This window comes from Lichenostomus cassidix, chromosome 25 (genome assembly GCF_008360975.1).
Source record: "Lichenostomus cassidix isolate B80296 chromosome 25, HeHo_3.0, whole genome shotgun sequence".
In the NCBI taxonomy this organism is placed as follows: Eukaryota; Metazoa; Chordata; class Aves; order Passeriformes; family Meliphagidae; genus Lichenostomus; species Lichenostomus cassidix.
The window spans coordinates 450872-475461 of record NC_139505.1 but is presented as its reverse complement, the minus strand read 5'-3'; the positions used below and the strand labels follow the sequence as shown (position 1 = coordinate 475461).

The 24590-nt window shown below is 53.2% G+C and overlaps 1 protein-coding gene across 1 annotated transcript; it reads right to left on the bottom strand.

The window, feature by feature from the left end:
• Positions 1 to 3563: 3563 nt before the first annotated feature.
• MEX3A (mex-3 RNA binding family member A) lies at positions 3564 to 16094 on the bottom strand. The gene is made up of 2 exons (XM_085082537.1): positions 15361 to 16094; positions 3564 to 4678 (listed from the first exon to the last, which is right to left on the bottom strand). The coding sequence occupies exons 1-2, from the start codon at positions 15827 to 15829 to the stop codon at positions 3573 to 3575; spliced, it is 1575 nt and encodes a 524-aa protein (XP_084938663.1). The 5' UTR covers positions 15830 to 16094; the 3' UTR covers positions 3564 to 3572.
• Positions 16095 to 24590: the final 8496 nt, after the last annotated feature.

Genomic DNA, 24590 nt, shown 5'->3' with positions numbered 1-24590 from the left:
GTATATATATATGTGTATATATATATATATATATAAAGGTTATTGGAACTGAAGATTTTATTAAAGGCCAACTTGGAGACTTGAGTAGGAACCTTATCTGCAGAGAGGGGCAGCCCCCTGGGACAGCCCCACTCTGGTTCCCATCAGCAAGCACTGGACGTTTGTTTGGGTCATGATTCCTTTTTTTTCCCCTTCTTTTTTTTCTAAAAAGAAAGGGGTTTTGTCTTTTTCTCTAACATTTTTCAGCATGCAGGAGGCTTTTACATCGTTTTCGCTTGTTGAGGTGAAGGTGGAGGTAACAAGGAGCAGAGGAGAGCCCCATATACCTTCCCCACTCCCCACTCCCTACGGTCAGTGCTAGAACAGGTCCCCCCCACCCCAGGTCCCCGACACAGGGGTCTCCTTCCCCCCTCCCCACTCCCACCCACCTCTTCACAACCTGGCATCAAATAAAGACATTGATCAAGAACTTGCTCACATTACCACGAACAGACTCCACTCAGCCAAGAACGACTACTCACTCACTAACACAGCGGCGCGGGGCCGCGGCCACCGCCGCTTCCAGCTCAGCCCCTCCAGCACCAACACGAACATTTCTGAATGCCCCTCTGAAGGGTGGTTGGTCCCCCCCCACCCACCCCCCATCCCCCAGCTCGTGCTCCAGCCACTCTCTCTACATCAGCGGGAGAATTTTGCGCAATAAACGGATAAAATACAGGGTGGGGGGCAGGACATGATGGAGGTGGCAGGGGAGAGAAGAGATTTCTGGAGAACAGGAAAGTCCCCTTCTCCCCTCCTGGGACCAAACCGAAGCCAGATTTTGAATGAGAACTGGGTCAGTTTTAGGAAGGATGTGGCCGGTGCTGGCCGGGGCTCCAAAGCCTTTGCTGAAGGCCACGCTGCCACAGGGAGGGTTGGCTGCCACAGCTGTGCCCCAGGACAATGCTGGGCCTCATTGGCTCTGGGAGCTCGTCTGGAGCACCCCAGCCCTCCACCACCCCACAGCCCCCACACCGGCGGGTCCAAAGCACGGCGCCTTCCCCCAGGAAGCGCTCGCATCCCGACCCGGTCCTGGTGCGAACGGCTGTGCACACCGCAGGGTCGGGACAACTGCACAGCCAGGGATTTCTTAGAGCTTTGGGGAGGAGGGGAGTACCAATTCTGCCCAACAGTGTCCCATTAGCATGGCATTGTTACTTTTGCCTTTGCTTTTTCCAAAACATCAGCATCTACTACAGCCTGGGAACATTGTCCACCTCTTCATCTACTTCCTGCCCCTGCAGAATATTTTGCTGTTGATGCAAAACAGTGGAGGCATCCCATCATCCCACCATCGTTTCACACCCTCCAACTGGTATCTGAAGATCAAAAGTGCATCTTTATCAGCACAGAGCACCAGCACCACCTGCCCCAGCACAGTGAGCTCAGCCCCTTCCGTACTGTGGCCAGTGACCATGGCCAGTGACTGCAGCTGGTGACCGCGGCCAGCCTGAGTCCACTGTGCCAGGGCACAGACAGCAACTGGGAGCAAGCGGCAGCAAACTGACCAGAAGAGGGGATGTTCCCAGGAACAATATTACGATGAAAATAAAGTCTCCTGTAACTGAAGGGAATTAAAAAAAATCTCAGGCGATTTTTTTTGTTTGGTTTTTTTTGCAGTTAGAACTGTCTCTGCCAAGTTGTGAAACTTGTTGGTTCAGTTCTAAATCAGGGTCCAGGATCTATGAGCAGAAGTCGAGGGGTAGGAAATGGGGAAGCAGTGGTAGTGGGAGAAAAATTATATATATGGGTTTATATATATATATATATATATATATATATAGGTGCTCGATTAATTAAGTGCCTATATATATATACACACATATATCTATAGCTGGGTGTACTGGTACTCAATAGGTCAATCCAATACATCTTTACCATCACAGCATTTTGGCATCCACAGACCAGCTGAACAAACCTGATGGAGTGAAGGTGCTGGCCTGCACCTTGCATGCATTGGCACGGGAGCCAGATCTGAAGCCCATCCTCTCCCATTTCCAAATGGTTTAAAGTATCTTGTTTAACAAAACCAGGAGTCTTGAAATGATTAAAGAATGTTCAACAAGGCAATTTTTTTTCTGTTTTGTTTCGTTCTGAAAAAAATATAATATATAAAAGTGGCCAACCTCAGGAAGATCCAGGAAAAGGACAGCTGAAGAGGTTTTGGTCCATAAAGAAATACTTTTTCTTCTTTTTTTGTTTTTTTCCCCCCCACTTGGTTTGGGTAACAAAAGTTTTGGTCCAGTTTAAAAATGACGACAACAAAATTATCTCTATAAACTCGGGGTTTTTTTGCTCTCTGTTGGGATGCATGTTGGTTTCATATGGGCTCATTGCCTATATTGCATGATCGTCTCTCTTAGGTTTTGGTGCAATAGGTATATTTTTAAGAAAAGAAAAGCACAATATGTGTGTGGGTGTGGGTGTGGGTGTGGGGGTGTGTGCGCGTGGTGTGTGTAGCTGCAGCTGGCATCACTTGGAGAAAAGAATGAAGAGCGACCTATGGAAACGTGGAAGTCGATGCACTCCCCCCATGGATGGGAACTCGGGACTGCTTTGGAAATACCCTGTTAGTGACTCCTGATTGGGCTGATGAACAAATCCCTGCTCGGATAAGGAAAAAAGAACAGAGTTCCAGACTCCACGGTGGCTCAGAATAACAAAATAAATGCTTGTCGCCTGGTGTGATCCCAATAGGTTCTTCCAAACCTTCTTCAGTTTCACTGGCGTAGTTTTTATTTCTTCTTCACCTTCTTTTTTTGATTTTCTTTTTTTTTTGTGTTTTTTGTTTGGGGTTTTTTTTAGAAAAAAAGGAAAACAATAAAAGTTCTTTAGCTGTGATTTTTTTTTCTTTAAATCTTTGAGGTAATACAGTTGTGCCCTCGTTCTAACAGGTTCCCAGAGGTTGATGGTTTCTTTCTTGTTCTTCTAAATCCCTGTCATCCGTTTTCCTTTCTTTCTGTTGTTTCTTTCTGAGCTCCCAGTTGGGCCGACAACCCTGGGGGGAGGAGACTGGGGGCTTCAGGCCAAGACAAAGATTGAACACGGCTGGAGAAAGGCTGGCAGGGCCCTCCCTGCATCTCTGCTCCCGCCCCGGTCGATCCAGGTGGCCTGGCTTGGTCATTGCTGAGAAGTCCCAGTCTCACCACCACAAAAAACTGAACCAAACCGCTTTGCTTGCAAGATCCAAGTGTGCGTTCAGAGTACTTGGTTTACAAAAGACATTGCAGGCTGGAGCATTGTTTGCCCTTCAAAATTTCTGGCTTTGCTATTCGTTTTAATTTTATTATTCACTTATTTTTTTTAAAAAATAACATACATTGCTTGTAAAATAATTTCTTTTCTTCTTCTTCTTCTTCTTCTTCTTTTTCTTCGTTAAATTAATTTATTCTTTCATTCATTTGTTTGTTCTTCAGATGTCATTATTATTATTATTAATTATCATTATTATTATTATTATCATCATTCTTCTTTCATGAAACCCCCCACTCTCCCTTCCTACCCCCCACCCCCCAATGCCCTGCTCTGTCCCTTTAGGAAAATATTCTAATGGCCTGAGTGGCTGCCGCGTGGCAAACTGGGCACTCGGGATCAGTCCTCTCACAGATCCTCACAGCACACTCCATGCAGAAAAGGTTGTGACCACATGGCACCAGCGCAGCTGTGACCTCGCTTTCAAAGCACACCATGCATTCGCGGCTGCTGGCGACGGACGTCCTGGCAGTGGCAGGCGTTCCCAGCTTGGAAAACCCCTGGAGTGGCTCCCCCTGCGACCGCCTGGGCAGCCCAGAGAGGCTGGGCTCTGGGATGGAGGAGGATGGTGAGCGATGGGAATTGGGGTGGATGGTGCCGGTGCTGCTGGAGCGCTGCTGCTTCGAGAAAAGCACCGAGACAGGGTTGGTGTTCTCCTGCCCAGCCCACATCGGGGCCCCTGACTCTGGCACCCCGTAGTACAGATCCTGCTTGTTCACACCGTAGTTGGGGAAGAGGTAACCGTAATTGAAGTCATTTTGGTCATTCAGCCGGGGGGTCTCGTAGACAGGGTCGACGGAGCAGTCACCGATGCAGCCCAGGCTGTTCTGCCGGAAGGTGGAGAGGGGCTTGCAGCCAGGCGCCGGCGTGTGGACCCGCCAGGCCTCTGAGTAGCGGTTCTCCATGCCGGAGTCAGGGCTGCTGGAGAGGAAGTCATTCTCATTGTTGTACTCCAGAATCTTGCCTGTCCTCACTGCAATGTGTGTCTCAATCTCCTCTCGGGCACGCTCCACATTGCCTGGTGCGCCAGTGATCTCAAAGACAGGGTCCCGGTCACGGCTTGGCGTGATGATGTAGGTGTTGGTCTGCTGCTGGATCCGCTTTATGGTGGCTCCCTTGGGGCCCACCACCAGCCCCACGACGCGGTAGGGCACACGCACCCGAATGGTGACCTGCCCCGGCAGGGTGGGCGCACTGCCAAAGGTGGTGCCTGCCTTGTTGCGGGAGGCCCTGATCATGGAGAAGTGCTCAGCTGCTGAGATGATCTCCCGCCTGGCCATGGCCACGTCCTCCCGCCGCCCCGTCACCATGAAGACTGGCTCCTCACCCCGCACCGGGGTCTTGATGTAGGTGTTGGTCTTTGCCCGCAGGGCTTTGATCTTGCAGCCTTGGGAAGAGAAAGAAGAAGGCATGGCAGTTAACGAGGCTGTCCCACTGCTTGCCCTGCTCTGCAGGACACTGGGCTGAGAGACCATAATCTCCTGTGCCACATGCAGCCACTGCCCAGGACACAGAAAAAGAAAAAGGCCCTTTCCCCCTAACCCTGAGGGGAAACGCCAGAAGGAGGTCCGCTGTCACCATTCCCAAAGACTCCCTCCCTCAGGAGTGCCATGCTCCCTCATCCCCCAAAACGGTGATCAACATTTCGTGTGCTGCACCCCACCACACCCTCCCCCCCGACTGCCTTTCCTCAGCAATCATGCCTTAGATTTCCCTCCACACACCCCAAAGCCACAGAGCCATGGGAGATTCAAGCCACCCCCAGGGGTCAGCTGTCTCTGTGAGGAGGCCTGTCCCCAGAGCCTCAGGGTGGCCCCCAGAGACAATGGCCATCCTCAGGCTCTGGGGACAGGCATGGTGCATGGGGCAGTCTGGAGGTGACAGGAGAAGAGGGGGATGCCAGTCCCACAGCCTGGAAGGCCAATATGGACCCCTTGGCCACCCTGTGCCAGCTCCTGAGGGGAATTGCCTGACATGACTCCAGAGAGCAGAGCCCTCCGTGGGGACTTGGGTACCACTGGGGAGGTTTTGGGGTAAATGCAGTTAATTTCAGGGGGCCAAGTTTGGAGAGGAGTTGCAGAGATGCAGCGATTTGGGGCCTACCCACTGCATATATGGCAGGACTCCAAATACCAGCAGAGCTAGATGGCTGGGGACCGCAGGAGACCAGGATTTGCTTTGGGACCGAAACAGCAAGAAATGGGGCAGAGCTGCCCTCCTGTGAGCCCCGCAGCAGGCTGTGCATAGACTCCTGCTCTGGGTGCTCAGTCCCTCCCCCAAGATCACTGGCCAAGTGGTGCTTCTGTGTACCAGTATTCACCTCCCAGAGCCCACTGAGACCATTCCCTGGCTCCTAGGACCCACCAAGCTCCTCACAGCTCAGAAAACAGTCTTCTGCTTACTCAAAAAGGTCAGAAGAAGACTTTCCAGTATGTTTTAGCTTCCAAATGGTATTTTGGAGGGTCTTGATCCAGCTGTGTGACTCCAGGTTCCCAGATGACACCAGGATGCCATCAAGCAACTAAGTATTTTTACAGATGTGGCACAGCTCTCTAAACGACTCCTGGACCCCTCTTTGCTGCTGTCCTGCCCCTCAGACCCTTCTCTCACTTGGTGCCCCAAGGCATTTCCAAGTTCCCATGCAAACTGGGGGCTCCTCTGCATTCTCTGAGCTCAGACGTCCAAGAAAAGTTAAAACCTGTGATTCTCCAGTGCAGACAAAGCAAGGTGAGCACTTTGCTTTGGTTTCTGGGGGATATTGGTGTCTGACTCAGGACTCACAAAACCAGAGGATAAGGATACAGCATTGGGAGCTCTGTGAGATCCTCCAGCACCTCACCTCCTACCCCACCTTCTCTCCCCAGAAAATACCATCTTCTGTCCTGTCCTCTGACTATCTCACACCAGGAGGTTTTCCTGCACTCACTCCACCGACATCACACTTCAACACACAAGGTCCTGCAAACGATGCCTCTGCAACCACAAAATGAAGATTCCTCAGCTCCTGGGCTGGAACATAATTATTTATACAGATCCTAATAAATAACAGCATCTCCCAGGCTGGAAGTTCAGGGCTGCCCCTCATCCACAGCTCCCCTCATCAGATATGGGCTGGTGAAATCGGAGTGTTCACTGGAATGCAGCAATGCCACTATCCTGCATCACTGGCAAGAATTGAAGCCCACACCTGTGGCGATGGAAACAGCCTCGTGCCACTATGGCTGACAGGAACGACTCCATGCACTCGCAGGCACTGCAGCAGCCACTGCATCCAGCAGTGCCTGGCATGCAGTGCACTCAGCCCAGCCAGTCGTGCTTGTGGCGCCGTCACCGTGCAGGCACCGGGCACAGCCCCGGCCAGCTGCAGGTGTCTGCACACACACAGCCCCCTGGCACAGCTGCCAACCCCATCACCCCTCAGAGGGTCTTGGCAGCGGTGTGGGACACATGCCGATAAAGCCGAACTTCACTGTCAACTCCCAGCACAACTTTTAACTCCAGAGAGCTACTTCAGCTCCCGGAGCGTCATTCCCCATTTCTGGAGCAGGAATAACTGTCTCCTGCCTTGTGCTCCCACAAAACTTCTTCTTAACACTCGACATCACAGTGTTGCTGCACTAAACCCATCTCTAAGACAGGAATTCCGTGTTCCTAGGGAATGGAAATGCCAGATCTGACACAAAGAAGGATCTGGGCAAATTGCCAAATCCAAACCAAATCCACCCCCTGCCAAATCCAGTGCAGCTCATGGGTTACTCCCCAGAGTTTGCACCCTGAGGTACATTCGTGATGCTTTGCTGAGTAAAGTTTCTAAACAGCCCATGTGGACCAATGGTCGCCCGGTGGAGTGGTATTAGTTCCCAGGAAACCCAAAGGACAGGACCTCATGGAGCCAGGCACGACTCGACTGTGGGATAAACCCCCACAAGCAAAATCCGTAACAAAGGCTCATCCCAAGGAGGGCTGGATAAAACCATGAGAGGTTACCTATGCCCTCTGGCACCCTTGGGCAGGGTGAGCTCTCCCTGACCCAGCCCTGGCAGACATTTCCCTGCCCCGCTCCTGTGCCGCTCACTCCAAAGATGGAGATTCCATCTTAGGAAGATTAACTGAGATGCCACCATTTCCCCAGGGATATCACCGGAGCGTCGCAGGGAAAGACAGGGGTGTTCACAGCAAGCATCGAGCTGAAAATGCCTCCCTGTGCATCACCCCAGGGTGAAGGAGCTCTGCTGAATTCCACAGTGACCTGCGCGCTGCCTCTGGAGTGCAAGGCTTGCTCTCCTGTGCAGAAAGACCTCAGGCAGGCATGTGGCACGGCTGGGAGTGGGCTCCACGTTGTTCTGAGCCGCAGGACAATGATGGCGTGTGGAGGAGAGGGATCTGAGCCCGGCATAGGAAACAATCAGAGGCAACACAGAGGGTCAGGCAGGCAGAGCGGTGACAAAGGACAGGGGCTCCATGCTGGGGACAGATGGAAGGGAACAGTGGCAAGGAATACACATGAATGAGGGCAAATGTAAGCATGTTACATGAGCTGGAGGAGTGGGAGGGAGTTAGGGATGGAGGAAAGGTGATGGAAATTGAGAGAGGCACACCCTGATACTTCCAAGGGAGGAGGAGAATGAGGGGTGTGGAGGCAAAGCACAGACACCCTGAAATGGCAAAAGGAAGATGGGCAAGGAGAGAGCACGGCGAGAGGGAGGGGAAGGAGGATCTGGAACGGACAAAAGGACGCGTGGTGCAGTCGGTGGTGTGAAAAGGGGGGGAGGAGGGAGGGTCTCCGTGCAGGCCTGCAGACGGGAAAGCCAGCTTTGCAGAGACAGACAAATGGGGATCCTGTGCTTAAAAACGGGAGAAAATCACCCCGTAGGAAATTAGACCAACTCCAGCAAGCCCAGCAGCCCAGTGGGCTCAACAGCCCTGACCTCCAGCAGCTCCAAACTGGCACAAACAATGGCCAAGCCATCAGCAGCCCAAATCCAGAGAACTCCACAACTTCCAGGAGTGCTGGACTCGTTTACATTGGCTAAAACCATGCTGGCCTTAAACGTGATTTACTCACTTAATGCCAAGGCTCCAGGCCCATTTCAGCCCCAACCCTGACTCTGCTTTGCACACTAAAAAGGGGCTGAGCCTCCTTTGAGATCACCCCATTTCTGATGGAGCATAGCTGGATCAGGACGTGGCCCATGACATCCCAGCCAGATGGACAGCACGCCCCAGTGTGCCTATTTCAAACAAAATTTGTCCTGCATGGGGTGGTTTTTTGACACTTTCTTCATGCATAACTGAAATTTGAAAACACCATATAACAAAGCATTTTACTTGGGGGATTATTCAAAGGGGAGGGAGGTGGAAGGGAGGGAATTGCTTAGCAGGTGGTGTCAAAATGAAGCGAAAAGGACCCATCGAAGCTGTACTAATACATAACTTGGTGTATGTTCTCATTATGGCAGCGCACAGACATCAGTATGTCAATCCCTGGCAGAACCCTGCCACTTAGATTTTTATATTAAACAGAGAATTAAGCCCTTTCTCATTGTGTTTCCACAGCCTACCTTCTATTATCCCAGTTTTCATCAATAATGCAGATCCCAAAGCATTTTGTAAAGGAGGTTGTAAGCTCAGCACCTCCCCTCACCATTTTTTCTCTTTAATTTCACTGATTACCAATTGACTCAAAGAAATGTGTTTGCAAAATACCTAAGTACACCACAAACATTCCCACACAAGACCAAGCCCTGAAGGAGTGAAGAGCCTCTGGTGCCCAGACCAGTCAGCTAACTGGAATTAATCTGTAGAGCGGCCATCTCTGGCTGAAAACGTAGAAATAAATCGAGTCTAGACATTGCCAAGATGGGTGGTGGGGGTCAGGGGGAAATCTCGATGCACAGCCACCTTCTCCTCTCTGTGTACCCCTGCCTCAGGGCAACGAACCTATCAACACTTAATGGAGAAGGCTCTGGGAGCTTGGTCCACCTCTCCAGCAAAGGCAGCTGCTCACAAGGGACACGAAGGTGTTGGACGCATCTGATCTGTCGTTTCCTTGGCATGAAACCATCCCAAATGTCCTCACTCTGACCAGCCCAGAACCAATGTGTTTTCACAGGACCTCAGCAGGGTTTACACCAAGGCTCCCAGGTGCTGCTCCAGCAATGGGAAAAGGATGGAGCAGTGCATGGAATAGATGTGCCCAGCACACAACTGTGGTGACAATGCCGTCAGGACAGTGCAATGGCACATGCAGGTGTGCCTATGGAGTAGATCTATCAGATATTTTGCTTTGGTATAAATTCACAGTTAAAACCCCTGATTACCTCCTCAGTGCTGCCAGAAGGCCAGATCCTGCACAGGTACATTCTGCTAGCGATGCAGTCTAGAGACTCTCACCTGACACCAATTGGCACCTCCAGCCCAGGAGTGTGACCCTGGAAGCACCAGAGGAGATGTACCACCACAGCAAACAGCTCCAGAACCAACCCTGAGGTGGGTCTTTTTGTTTCATTGATTGTATTGTGGTTTTAGTTTGGAAAACACACCCCACAAATCACTTCAGGTCCTGATATTTCTTGTTTTCATCAGATACAAAATAATCTCTACAGACAAAAGCTTTTTAGCTCTCTTCTCATTTATTCCAAGGCACCGTTGCACTGCACAGATAAAAATTACACCTGTAAATACCCCACGCAGGCCATTCTGACAGTGCTGGTGGGGTGCAAGAGAGTTTAAGGGTAAATTAGAACTTGGTCTTTTTTTCTGTTGTAGTCATAAAATTAAAGAGGATCACAAAATAAACAACCCTCAGCTATCTCGGATAAGGTGGGGCATTCTCCCCGTTAACATGAAAGCCTTGTTAAAAGACAAGCACACAAAGAACCTCACAAATAAACCCTCCTGACGGCCTGTGGGGTAAGGTTTTGCTGCATTGAAAACCTGATGAAAGTGGTGTCAAAAAACACAAATGCACACAAAAGGACCATAACCAACCAACTAAATCAGTTTGCACCGAGGGTTTATTGTCCTGATGATGCAAGTAGTGTTTACAAGAAGGGGAGAAAAAACCACCCAACACACCATGCCAGGAAAATCAGCGACTGCCTTGTTCCAGTGTGGCGATTTAACGCTTTTTCACACCGTGATGAAAGTTGTTTATGAAAAAAAAAAAAGGGAAAAAAACCCCACCAAAACACCCAACAGAAACAGCCCCAATGCCACAGACAATCATCGCCTTGTGCGGTGGAGGAAAGTTGGGAAGTGGAAGCCCCCGGCCCCGGCAGCGATGCATCGCATGCAGTGGGTGTGCCCGTGGCCCCCCGCACGGCACAATCCTGCCGCGGCCCCGCGGCACACGCGCGGCGCTGGAGCCGCAGCCGGAGCCGGAGCCGGCCGGTGCGCGGGGGAAGCGGGGCATGGCAAGCGGCGGGGGGGACGCGGGGAGGGGGCTGCCAGACAAAGGCGGGGGCCCCCACCCAACGACAGCACGCTTTCCCACTGCCCTAGATTCCGGGCGGCTGCGCTGCGGCGCGGTTCACTCGGTCAGCGCGGCATCCAGCCGCCCGATCCGATGCGCGGGGGAGCGTGCGTGTCTCCCTAGAAAATTCCCTTTGTCTCTCGACCAGACCCATTTTCTCCTCCCACCTCCAGTTCAAGCCGCACAAAGTCGATCCCGTTCCGCACTTTTCCCTGGTGTAAATTCAGACCAATTCTCATTAACACTTTATAACAACCCAACACCGACTGCAATATCTCTCTCCCTTTAAGGCCCATCCCGAGCTGCCAGAGCAGCGTACGGAGGTTGGCTTCAGACCCCACCAGATCGGGTGGCTTTAGCTCCGAGATTTTGGCGAAGCAAGGAGACAAGATCTGCCCCCCCTCGTTGCTCTTCGGATACTGTACATACATCCACCTCCACAGGGTGGGTGGGGGAGCTGCAATCATCAGACTTCCTCAATGGAAAAGGCTTCCTTGGACTATTTTTAAATGCTGAAAGCGTTGGAGCATGTTTGGAGCTACACAAAGAGCCCAATCACCTGGGGTTAGTGGGGCCTCTTGTTATTTGACTTCACCTTGCCAAGAAAGAGCAATTTATGTTAAGATCCTCTCTCACATAATCTCATTCCTGGTGACAACAGGCTGGTTGGAGCAAGCTGGGAGATTCTGCATCAAAGGGTGTCTGTGAGTACAGGTGACAATGGATGCTAATACTGCGATGAGACCAAAAACCCTGAGAAGGACCAAAAATCCTCAGAAAGTCCAAAAATCCTTATAGGGAAGGTGTCTGCTGGGAGTAGGTGCAGCAGGAAGCCAAATCAAACCCATACCTTCTCCTGACACCTGCACATACCAGACACACAAAGAACCAGCATCATGTCACCCTAACCACAACATCTGGCCTGAAAGGTGCCCTGTGGCCTCTTGCCTGGCTCCACTGACAGAAGCCCAGTTTGTCCATGGGAGCAGGCATAAAAAAGTTGGAAATGAATCTTGATCTGACTGATCTACACCCACCTCAGGTGACTTCTAGGGAAAACCCCAGGCATCACAGTGACTGAGGATTTCTGCCCCTTTCTAAGTTCACAGTTTGCACGACCAAAACACGATGCCCTCAAGACACTCTCCATTGCTCCCAGCACCCCTCCCATCTCAACCCACACCCTTGGGTTGCAAAAACCTTCTCCTCTGCAATTCCCTTGGTGTCCCACCATCTCCTCAAAAACCTACTGCAAACCCCTCCAGTGCTTCGTCTTTACAATTTCATTGGCATGGCCATGAGAGATGGCACAGTCATGGGCAGGCTGTTGCAGGCAAGACACCCACAACACGAGCTCGCAGGAGAAATACAAGAGCCACCAAGCACCCCGACATGCCACGCAGGCCCAGGCTGGTTCCAGAGCCAGGGAGCATTGTCTGTACCATGGCACATGCCCGGAGGCTCAGTCACCAAACTCAGCACACCTGGAGTTCACACACATGCCAAGGGAAGGGGGGATGACCTACAGGAGCCGTGACTCAGGCAGAGACTCCCCCTGACCCTCACCCTTGCAGCAACAGGAGATGCATGGAGGTCATGGCTCCACCTCCAGCCAGGGAAGGGGTGTCACTGCCAACCATGGCCAGGGGTCATAGGCACCAGTCAAAGGGATTCTTATGACTTCATCCCCTCATCCTTCCTTTTCCAATTTTCTGTCCTCCAGTTTGCAAAGCAGCCCTTGGCACATCCCACTAGCCGCCCAGCCCTTTGCCATGGACCCTGGGGTACCAGGTGGAGGAGCCTATCTGGCCAGTTCTCACCAAGTCCCCCTTTCCACAGCCCACCATCTCAGGCCAGCCAGTGTCCCATCCCACCCGGCTTGTGGCTGCACTGCTGGAGACACGCTGCTCAAATTCAGCGCACAAACCAGCCCCAGTGCAAACTCGAGCAAGGTTTCCAGCAGGCGATTGGCTCCGCGAGGGCACGTTCACAGTTCCCGGGGAAAGCAGGAGCAGCCAAGCTCAGGTTGAGTTCCTGCAGCATCTCTCGCTTCAAGCAGAGACACCCCACCGCCCATTACAATTAAACCTCTTCACACACCACACTTACAGACATTCCAGTAAAAATATATGAGGCTTGAGCTTTATTTACGCTTAGGTGCCTTTACACTCCTTTACACTCCTTTCGCAAAGTGAGGGGTGGCCTGATGGCAGGTGGAATTCCAACGGCCAGGCATGTGCACTAGGGCCCCTGTGCCCAGATCTAGGCCTCTCATATCCACGCTAGTCCACGAGGAACACTTTCATAGATGGTTGATATTATTATAAAATAATCTGTAGCTACAGATAGTGCATTTTTTCAGAAAATATTAAGTTGAAGAAAAAGCTAAACCCTGTTACCACGTGGCCCTGAAATAGTTTTTACTTCGTTACTACTTTTTTCCCCCTCCCTTTTTCAATATGTTCATCACCCTGTTCACAGGTACTCATAAAACAATTGTTTTCCTAGAAAACAGTCTGCCACGTGAGCAGTACTACCAAGGGGTGACAATCTGCAATTTCTGGGACTCCTGGTCAGGCATCCAGGATTCAGTCCCCCTGGGAGCCCTGAACCCAGCTCCAGACCTCTTAATCAGGCCTTGCACACAAGAAACAAGGCACAGGAGACAGTGGAGACATTCCAACAGGCCTTTAGAAACAAGTTAGGGCCATGATCTCTGATGGAGTGAAGAGCCATGGCTGCAGGGACTGTGCTGAAGGAATTCTGGCTTCTCCTAGCACCTCCTCAGGATCCATCCCACCCACCTCCATGATGGGACACAGGCTACACCCTCTGCCCCACTAGCCGACGAGCACAGCTGCAGCCACAGCTCCAGTACACTGACATTTCAGTTTCCCAGATGTGGGAAAACCCTCACACACACAAAAAATGGTGGAAAAATTCCTGGTCTCCACGTTCCTCTCCATCACTCTGGACACAACAGGCACGTGCAGCGTTCTGAACACATTGGAACACACCCCCTTCTCAGGAGTCTGGGGCAGCAGTGAGATCCTGGAAGAAAACAGCCCCAGCATGTTGCCCCTCAGTTCCGCCTGACGAATCCTCTTCCTTTCCCAACTTTATTAAACAAAGGGGGCCTGATTCTCTATGGCCTCACACCCACCAGTGCAGAGTTGGTGCTGAGCCCCACCGTGTCTGCCCACGCTCTGCTCCCAGTAGTGTGAAGGCTTCACAGGGAGAATCAGGATCAGAGCCAGTGGGATCTCCTGGGCCAGACCTTCACCCCTTCCAGCCTGTCTCCGAGTCCCCAGTGAGGGGCCCCCATCCCAGCATGGTGGATGCCAGAGCAAGAGCTGTTTCCTCAGCTGCAGATGCCCCGACTTTTGGGGAGGTCAGCATCCCCCAGACTCCTGCCCACTCTCCCTCCCAGCATGAGAACCAGACCCGTACTCCACGGGTGGGAGCAAGCAGAGCCTCCACAGACCCCATTGTTCCAACCACACGCCCCAGCGTCAGAGATGCCCAGCAAGAAGCCATTTGTGTCCCTCTTCCCCTCGTGGCTTCCCCTCGTGGCTTCCCCTCGGCCACCTCAGCCCTTCTGGGGGCACTGGGGGGTCATCACCCTCCAGGTCCCACCACAAACCCCCGGCTTGGGGGCCTGCGATTCCAACCCACAGAGGAGCATCTGCCCACGGAGCCACAGCCTCTGCCTGTCGCACTTCCAGAGTGTCAAGTTACTTGTTCAGAGAAAGAAAGAAAAAAACCCCAACACTTAACCGCACTATTATTATTTTTTTCTCTCTGTAGCGACACAAAACTTCTCCCGGCAGCGCCGTGCCCCAGCTCCCGAGCAGCTCCCACGGGCAGCGTGGGGCCCCACACAGCACACCCGGGAGTGGTGGGGGTGGGCGAGGGGTGACTTAAGAGTGGGTGTGGTATGAAGATACACATATATATATATATATAATTTTTTTTAAAGCCCTCCTCCATTCCACCTCGCTCCGAACGGAGCCGTGAGGAGAACAAAAGCATCACTGTGGCGGCACGCGGGCAGCGGCTGCGGGGGGCCCACGCGGGACGGCGGGTCCCGCTCCGGGGTCCCCCCGCTCCCGAGGCGGCGGGAGGAGCTCGGCTCCCACTCGCTCACCGGCCGCTCGAGCCCGGCACCACCACACCCCCTCCGCTCGGCCAACAAAGGGGGACTCCGGGGCGCGGGGCCGGCCTCAGCCTGCACCCCCCGCCCTTCCCCCGCCTTATTCCCAGTTCTTTTCTTAAGGAGAGCACGGTCGGGATGGGCTCTTTGGCAGAACCGGGGAGCGGCGAGCCGGGCTCCGGTGCCGGCAGCCGGACAAGCTCCCGCAGCATTCCCACGGACGCCCCATCCCACCCTTCCCAAAAAGCCCCGTGCCGGAGCGCAGCCACCCGCCCACAGCCCGGGAGCCCCGGGCTTTGTCCCTGGCGGGGCCGAGCGGCCCCGGCCCTGAACAATGGGCGGGAGGGAGCGGCGGGGGCGGCGGCGGGGCTCCCCGGCCGCGGGGGAGTGTCCCGGGGCCGGCGACCGGGGATACCGGGAGTACCGGGGAACCGGCGCTCACCTTGCCGTCCCACGATCTCGGCCACGTGCTCGGAGCTGGGCACCGGGACGCACTCGGTGGTGTTGGAGCTGCTCTTGAGCCGGAGCTCGGCCTCCTTGTAGAGCGCGCACAACTTGGGCTCCGCCGCCCCGGCGCTGGGCGCCGCCGAACCCTTCGGGGCCGCCGGGGGCGGCGGCGGCGGCGGCGGCGGCGGCTGCTGCGGCGGCGGCGGCGGCGGCGGGGGCTGCTGCGGCGGCGGCGGCGGCGGGTTATTGTTGTTGTTGTTGCTGTCCTCCACCAGCACCACGGCCGAGGAGGAGGAGGAGGAGGAAGGCTCGCCTAGCCCCAGCAGGCAGAGCTGGTCCAGGGCGAGCTGCAGCGCCCGGTCATCCTCAAGCAGCGCTCTGTCTTTGCCGCTCCCACCGAAACAGCCTAAATCGCCGAAACCCCCGTTCCTTTCCATTATCCCTGGGACTACCAGGCTAGGCATGGCTAACAAAGGCTTGGGAGGGGGCTGGGGGCTGGGGGGGGGGGGGCGAGAGGAGGGGAGGGGGGGACACAAAGAGCTCGGGAGGGAGAAGGGAAAAAAAAAGGCAGAGGGAGAGAACGAGAGAGAGAAAAGGACCCTCCGCCCCCCGCCCCCCGCCTGGCCAAGCCCCTTTCCCGTGTAACCCGAGCCCCGCGCCCGCCGCCTCCACCGCGGTCCCCCCGCCGACGCCCCCGCCCCTGGCCGCCGCCGCCGGGGGGTGCGGGGGGTGCGGGGGGCGCGGAGCGGAGCGCGGCCCCGCGGGGGGAAACTCTTTTGTTTAAAGGCGGCTGGGCGCTGCGGGAGCGGCCCGGCCCGCGGGCTGATGGGGGATGTAGTCCGGCCGCGGCACACCCCCGCCCGCGGCGGCGGGGACCGGGGCGGCGGGACGAGGGCGGCGGGGGCCGGGGGTCGCGGGGGGAGGCAGTATGAGGAGGGGGACCCACCGTGGCTTGGGGAGGGGGATGTGGAGACTCACGTTGTCACGGGTGGATGTGCGATGTGGGGGGACCGGCTGTGACATGGGGAGGGGGCTACAGGGGGACCCACCGTGACACGGGTGGAGAGGCTGCACGGGCACCTACGGTGACACGGGTGGAGAGTGATGTGCAGGACTGCCTGGGACGCGGGTGGGCGGGCTGTGGGAGACACATTGTGCAATGGGTGGAGGGGCTGCAGGGGCACACGCTGTGTCACGGGTGTAGGGGCTGCAGGGGAACCACGCGGTGCCACCAGTGGAGGAGGTGCAGGGGGCATCCACCGTGTCACCGGTGGAGGGGCTGCGGAGGGACATGCCATGGCATGGGTGACGGGGGTGGTGGTCCATGCTGTGACATGGGTGAGGGGGCTGCAGGGAGACTGACCGTGCAATGAACAGGTGGAGACGACAGCGTGGGGAGCCACTGTGACACAGCTGGAAGATGATGCAAAGGGATCGGCCACGCCATGGGTGGAGGGGACTGTGTGGGACCAATTGAGCAATGGGTGGATGGGGCTGCAGTGGGATCCGCTGTGTCACACGGGGAGAGGGCTCCTTGGGACCCCACCATGCAATGGGTGGGTGGAGGGGCTGCATGGGGAGCCACTCTGGGTTCCATGAGTGACTCACTGTGCACATCCCAGGCATGGAGGGCTCACAGAAAAGAGAGGTCTGGGTGGGGACCCACCATGTACCCCCAACAATGGAGGGGCTAAGGAGGGGGCTGCACGGGGACCTGTCAGTGCACACCTCATCAAGGAGGGTTTGTGTTGGGACCTGCTGCTGCCCACCCATGAGGGGTGCTGCAAAGGTATCCAGGGTTGAGATCCATCCAGAGACCCACAAGGATAGTAAGGATCCCTGGGATGAGTGGTGGCTCAGCAGGGAGACCTCGGGGTAGAAACTGCTTGGGCACAGGCTGGCAGCAGCACCAAGGTCAGTGAGGTGAATGGTGGGGCAATGGAGCAGGTCGTGAAGGGGTGAACCCCCCCTCCCATGGACAAGGAGTTTGTTGCTTTGTCCTTGTGAAGGAGGACATGGCCTTCTGAAAGAGTTCCCCACAAATGAGGACTTCAGTCTTGCAGTGGGAAGACCCCCAGCCACAGCCACAAGCATTTAAGGGCCAATACTGCATGTCCACCAGGCCTGAGAATTATGGAAAACAAGGAGAAGGGGGAAACCCTCAGCCCCCCAGGGCCTTGTAGTGGCTCCAGGCACAGCAAGGCTTGGCAGGGCTGCTGGGGCTCAGCTCCCTGACCTTGGCTCTGTGCCCCAGCAAAGACCCCTCTGCAGACTGGAGATGCTGGGGGGGCTGTGGGACAGCCCTGCTCCCTGGGCTGGCCTTTCTCATTGAAATGAGGAGGGTTCAGCATGGAGGGAAGCACTGACAATCACTCCCCAGCTTCCAGCCAGCCGGGCTGGGCTGTGAGTGTGTGAGCGCGTAGTTCTCCCTTTGCCCCTTTCTTCCCTTTGAATCAAACCAGATGTCTCCCATGAAATGAGATTGCCGGAGCTCACACTGGAGAGAGACAATGCAGAGGGATGCGAGGCTCCCACCGAGCCACATTGCGCTGCAGCTCTGGCAAAGGCAACGGCTGCGGTGAGGGCTGGGGGTGGTGGCACTGGTGCCTTGTCACCGGGGCTGGAATTTTCTACCCCCCACTGTATCCTGTATAATTTCCTCTCTCTGGCTTTGGGATCCTTACGGGAAGATTTTTTCTTTCTCCCCCTCCCCTTTCTGGGTCTACCAGCAGAAGATCTCAGCTGCGGCTAAACTCAGCAGATGGGGCACCCAGCACAAGGAGATGGCTCATCCACTGACTCAGCTGGTAAGGTGCTGCTGGAGCTTTCCCTGTGAGTTTGCCCAGGCACTTTGGGAAGGGAAATTTTTGCTTTCAGTTTGGTTTGGCGTCTAGGTTCCCTGATGCATAGTACAAACTGAGAGAGATACTGGGACACCAGCCAGAGGGGCTGCTGGTGGCAGGTCCCCTCTGTGACAGGACCTGGCATGGAGTGGCTGTAGATTAGAGATTGGGGTGGTTGTGCTGTTGGTGAGCACAATAAAGGGAAAAAAAAGTAAAACTAAGGGCAGGGGAACCCACCCAGTGCTGTGTTTCATGTGGCTTATTTTGGTCATGGCTGTAGAACAGTATCATGAATTAGTCTTTATTTCTTTTTTCTCCTTTGTGTGGTAATGGGACTCCTGAGAGTGGCAGTTTGGGATGTTTTCCTTCATGGTGGTTTCGGATTTCCCTTCTTCTAAGAGGTGGAATCTTATCTGTGTTGGGATATGATGGAGAGTCGCTCCACAGGGCACATACATATCACACAGTCAGTTTTAATACAGGCACTAGGCCAGGTGTGCCCCGTTACATGGCCAAAAATGGGCATTTAATGCACATGGATGTTCACACACACTGCTGGTTACCTTGCACACACCTACTGGCTGTGACTCACTCCACTCTTAGAACCAGATGAAAACCTTGTGTGTGTCTGTGTCAGCACCTGTGCTACAGGTGCAAACACAGACAATTACATACATGGAAATATGTCCATAAACCACACGCCTTTGTACATGAGGTGTTTGTGTGCACACATGTCTCCATGCAGGGGTGTTCCCAGTGTCGATGAGGATTGTGTGCACCCATGTGCAGGAACACACGTGCCAACAGCATGTTGTGGTGGTGGTGGGAACCATTGTGTTCTGTCCTGTAAATTATGAAGCTTTCACCAGTCCAAGTTGGATCTCATGTGTGAGGCCAATAGCAATGCCTGCTCAGGAGGTAGCACGTCATTTTAGGGACATGGTTTTGCTTCCACCTCCATTTTAAGTTCCGTCACAGAGCTCTCAGGAGAAAAAAGTGCCCCTGGAAATCAGAAAGTGAAAGGAAAAAGGGGAAAAACTGTGGAGCTCCAACTCTGAGCATTCCAGCAGCACAAGCCATGCCCAGCAATCACCAAACTGACTAAAAAGTTTCTGTGACTCCAAAAAAAGTATTGAAAATTGAGTTTCTTTTCATTTGCCTTCTCCCGGGGCTGTCAGATTTCACTCTGGTTACATCACCTTGCTTTTCTGCACAGCCACAAGGTCTAGAAACTTACTTTAAAAAATGAATATTCATACTTGCGCAGATTCACGTGACTCACATAGCTGGGAATTTAAGGCAACCAGGAACACTCGTAGAAAAAATCACAGGAATTGGCAACATGGGCAGTGACTAATCCTGATGGGTCCCCGATAGCAGCGTCTCTCAGTTCATACAATATTTTGGGGGCGTAGCTGGGCTCCAACCAAGACTTTGATCCTCTTCCCAGTGATAGCAGCTGCTTGGGAATGATCTTACCTCCTGTCTGGCATCGCTGCCTCTGGGGAAGCTGGATTTCAGGAGTAATTCAGGTTAAAGTTAGCAGTGCCAGGTGGCTTGAACCGGCTCGATGAGCTGGAGTAGGTCATAGGGACTCATGTTGTTGGGCTGTTGGGGGCTGGATCATCCCCAACTCCCTGGATACAGGGGTAAAAGGTTATTTTTTGGGTGCAGGTAGTGCTGGATTGCGAGTGAGGATTTCGCCATGTGTGTAATCTCTGCACAGCTACATCCACTCTGCGAACACCCCTGCCGAGGTTTTGGCAGAAACACAGTGTTTCTAGTTAAAAAGTGGGTATTTCCAAATGTTTTAAAACCCATATTCCCGAATTACTGTCAGGGAAAAAAGAAAAAAAGTATTAATTAAAGGCAGGGACGGCGGCAGAGTCCTCTGAGCGGAGAGGCTGGGATCAGGCAGCAGTGTGACGTGCTCCTCGCCCCTTCCCGAGGCAGGAGGCTGCAGAATGATCAAAGAAAAGGGAGAAATTGCAAACTGCAGCTGCTGCCGGTGCCAGAGCCGTCGGGGAGGGGTGGCTGGGCACCACGGCTGGTGACAGAAAGCTCTGTGGGAGGCAGGAATAACACTGACATTGACTGAGGAGGTGCCAGCAGCCTGTCCTTAAGCAAAACAGCGACGTAGAATCACCATCAAGAGCTAACGCAGAGAGAAACTTTCTGGATGAATTTGTGTCATCAACGTGAAGCCGAATTTGGCACTTCCCAGTGCTGTGTCCTTCTGCCCCGCGACATGATCCAAGTCTGGGGGAAAGGTGTCAGCTACTAGGAAAGGTTTAATGGTGTGGAAGCATCCCATGTCCCATGGACTGAGGTGATGAGCTGATGGTGGGGAGGACAGAGGGAACAACACCTGCTTGGAACCAGGACACCTCTTCTAGACTTTTCTTGATTTTCATCTCACATAGAATATCCTGAGTTAGAAGGATCAAGCTGGGGTACCTTAGCTGTGAGTGCTTTGAGACATCATCTCCCTATCCTTGGGCAGCTCATTTCAAGAGCTGCTCACCTGCATGCGAAACAGGAGTATCCCAAATGTGGGAAAGCTGGAAGGGCTGCCTTCCATTCTGAGCCCACAGCCCCATGTGCTGGCTGTTCCCTGAAGCACATGGTTCAGAGGCGACTGCCCTCCATGGTGGCTGATCCGCACAGGACGTCCCTGCGTCCCTTTCTGTGGCCGCCACTGTCTGTACTATTAATCTGCTGCCTGTTGACGTTAAACCTCTTTGCTTTGTCAATGGGACCGGCAGCAAGAGGAGTCTCACTGTCCGTGCAGGGATCCTAAAGTGCTTTGCAAACATTTGTTAATTAAGCTCTTCTATGAGATAAGCAAATTAGCACAAAGCCTGATCCAAAGCTCCTTGAAGTCCATTGGTTTTGGTGAGCCCCGGTCCATGGGATCAGGCCCAGGAGACTAGATTTTAAAACCCCTCAATTTTGTTAAGAGCTCAGCACATTGGCTGCAGATGGGTGCTAAGCTACAGGGACAATCTGGCGCTGGGGTCGCGGGTGCTGCACCCTTGGCAGGCTTGGTTGTGTTCGTAACGTGGAGGGTTTGGACTTTCGGTCATGAGGGATTTTTTTTAAAATCTGCACTAAGGTTGTTGAAGAAACTTCTGAAATCTGGGTAACTTTAAGTGTGGGATCAAAAGTGATCAAAAGTGTTCAATTTCAAGGTCACACTTTCCCCTTATTCCTGCTGCTTATACATGTAGCTCATTTCTCAAGGAACACATTTTCCTCCCATTGGAATCCCATGTCCTGCAAGCAGGTAATTCCCAATTTCAATTTCTAGAATGTCAGGATTACCATATGTTTCCTTGGGTATATCCTCTTTTAAATTTTGTCCAGGGGCATGTTGGGGTTTTGGCACTTGCCTGTGTCTGAATCTCCATGAGCCCAGAAATCCCAGTGCAGCTGCAGATCAGCTCCATGAGCATCGCACCCATGTCCTCTGTGGTGCCGATTTCCTGCATGTGCTCCCACCGGCTGCCTGGTGCATCCACTGTCAGTCAGATGCTTCCTGGACATGTCAATCCCGAAGCCCATGTGTTGGCCAGATGGTCCATGTGTGCCCAGCAAATCCAACACGTCCAGGATGTGTTGGATTCGCTGCACGTTCATTGTCAAGCTGTGCAGCGCATGTGCACGTATTTCAGCCTAGGAAATCTTGAAGGGAAATACGGCAGCTTCATCCAAGGGACTTACCTGTCTCCTGACAAACGAGCCCTGTCTGTAAGGGTCCACCTGAGAGAGGGGCATGGGCCATATTCCAAGGACAAGGGGAAACAGTTTCAAACCAAAAGGAGGGGAGATTTACATTAGATATTAGGAGGAAATTCTTCCCTGTCAGGGTAGTGAGCCACTGGCACAAATTGCCCAGAGAAGCTGTGAATGCCCCATCCCTGGAAGTGTTCAAGGCCAGGTTGGATGGGGCTTGAAACAACCTGGTCTAGTGGAAGGTGTCACTGCCTGTGGCAGGGGGTGGAACGAAATGAGCTTTAAGGTTCTGTCCAATACTAACCGTTCCATGATTCTATGATTCTACGATTTCCAGTTTCAACACAAGGATGTGAGTTGTGGAGTCAAACCAACTTCCACTAGGTGCAACCAGATGGGCAGTGGCATTTCTCTGAGCTACACATGAGCTCCCTCAGCACAGTCGCATCTTCCCACTTGGAGGCTCAGTGCACCCGCTTTTAATGCTCTTTCCAATTATCAATTGTTATAAATGAAAACAGGGCAAGTTTATAGGAGGGGCGATGCCCAATGAAATCCCATTCTTTCAGAAACATGGATGTGGGTGGTGTGGGCTGACCACAATCATATTTTTAGCCAAAGAGGGCCAACAAAGAGTTTTGAAGCATGGATTTGGATATCCATGCATGGAGTGAAGGATCGATGCCTCTTCCCCATCGCCTGTGCTGGAGAACAGTGACACTGATTATTCACACTCACAACACATACAATACATGTAGAAGAGATTTTTTACCTTTTATCTTGGTATTTTCTTGCTGTCTATAAATCTCAGATGGAGTTGGCTCCTTAAGTCTTTTGTATCTTCCTAATCAATTTAACTGAAGTCATACAGCAGGTCCAGGGCATAGTCCAGCAGAGACAGCATCCTGCTTTTTCTCCTCTGGACAAGTGCTGTTGCTCCAGTTTTGTGTGGAAGCACCTTCCCCCGTCTTGCTCTCTCACTTTTCCCTATCGTATTTCACAACGGTTGTTGCACATTCTGCCAGAGATGAGGAAAGTCATTACGTTGCAGGTGATGCCTCCTTTCCAGGGAGGCTCTAATCATCCTGTTGTGCTCCAGAGCTCTTCCTGTCGGTGCTAATTTTAGTCTCGTTGTGGAAGTTGCTGCCGGGTGCTTGGGATGGGATGGAGGCTGAGCCACGCAGGTGTGTTGCAATCCTAATGCTGCTCCAGCATCTATTGCATGGCCTGGCAGTCTGGATATCAGATCGTTTTGGGAAAAGTCCAAAGAACACATCTTGGAGCTTTTTCAGTTTTTAGCACTTGCTTATGCCAGTCCAGGGATGGCTGATGCCTCTGCAGAGGCTCAGCACGGACAGCGGGAACCTGCTTTTCCAAATAGTTCTGTCTCATGCAGGCACCTAAAGCAGGGCCAGGTTTTCCCAGGCGTTCACCGCCTGGCTCTGCCTGATTGGGCAGGCTCCTGTGGGAACACTGAACAATTCTGAGCGAGCAGGTCCTTGCTCTGCTGTGCAGAGAAGACTTTGTCAGCAAAGGGACTCTGGGCACAAACAAGCAGGTGACACTGTCAGGTCTTTGCATTTATTTTCTCTCTGCATTCCAGATCCTTTCGGACGCATCTCACAGCTTGAAAAGAGGGCGTTTTATCATGGCTCTGGGCTCAGCCTTACTCTGCTCTGCTCTGGACACTGCTTTTGGTGGTGTAGGTTGATGAGTGGGACACAAGGACCCGGTGCATGAGAGACAGAGCAGAGGGACCCAGAGAAGCTGTCCCATCCCCTTGGTTGCAACCAAGCTCCAAGAGACCTTAAAGCTTATCCAGTCCCAGCCCCTGCCATGGGAAGGAACACCTTCCACTAGACCAGGTTGCTCCAAGCCCCATCCAACTTGGCCTTGAACCCTTCCAGGGATGGGGCAGCCACAGCTTCTCTGGGCAACCTGTGCTAGGGCCTCACTTCCCTCACACAGAAGAATTTCTGCCCAATATCCCATCTAACTCTGCCATCTGGCAGGGTGAAACCATTCTCCCTTGTCCCGTCCCTCCAGACCCTCGTATAAAGTCCCTCTCCAGCTCTGTTGGACTGCCTTTAGGCACTGGAAGCAGCTCTAAGATCTCCCTGGAGCCTTCTCTTCTCCTGAATTCGAGCACATCAAAGGTTTCTTAGAGTTCTCTTCACCTCTGCCTCCCAGGGGGTTAAGGGTCCTGGCAAGGCTTTGATTGGTAGGTTTAAAAACTGGGAAGAACAGCCTGTTTAGACACCTGGTCTCAGCCTGGTCTCAGTTTTGCCCAGGCACCACGGCGTGCTGCTGTGCCAAGCACACAGCAGGGCAGAATCAGGCCCTGAGCCAATTTAACCCCTCTTCTTATCAGTCTAGACATCCTCATTATCCAGATAAAAGTCTGATCCCTCACTGAATCCCACTAAGCTCATGCCTGTACAGTGCTGAAGGCAGAGGGCACTTGCCCTCACCCGGGACTCCCCTGCGGGTGGGAGATGCTGCCCCCGGCCCCAGTTCCTATGCTGGGAGCAGGTCACAGGGTGACCATGTATTATTCCAAGTGCTTTACCAATTACAAGTCATTACTAATGCTTTTATTACTATTATTTAATAGATCATGTTAATTATTATTATTAATTTGCTTTAA

What these genes read in the sequence shown, in the direction of transcription:
- MEX3A (XM_085082537.1), bottom strand. Translation starts at nt 15,829, where the DNA reads ATGCCTAGCCTGGTAGTCCCAGGGATAATGGAAAGGAACGGGGGTTTC. An exon ending in CGAGATCGTGGGACGGCAAG is followed by an intron (nt 4,679 to 15,360) that starts GTGAGCGCCGGT and finishes TCTCTTCCCAAG; the next exon opens with GCTGCAAGATCAAAGCCCTG.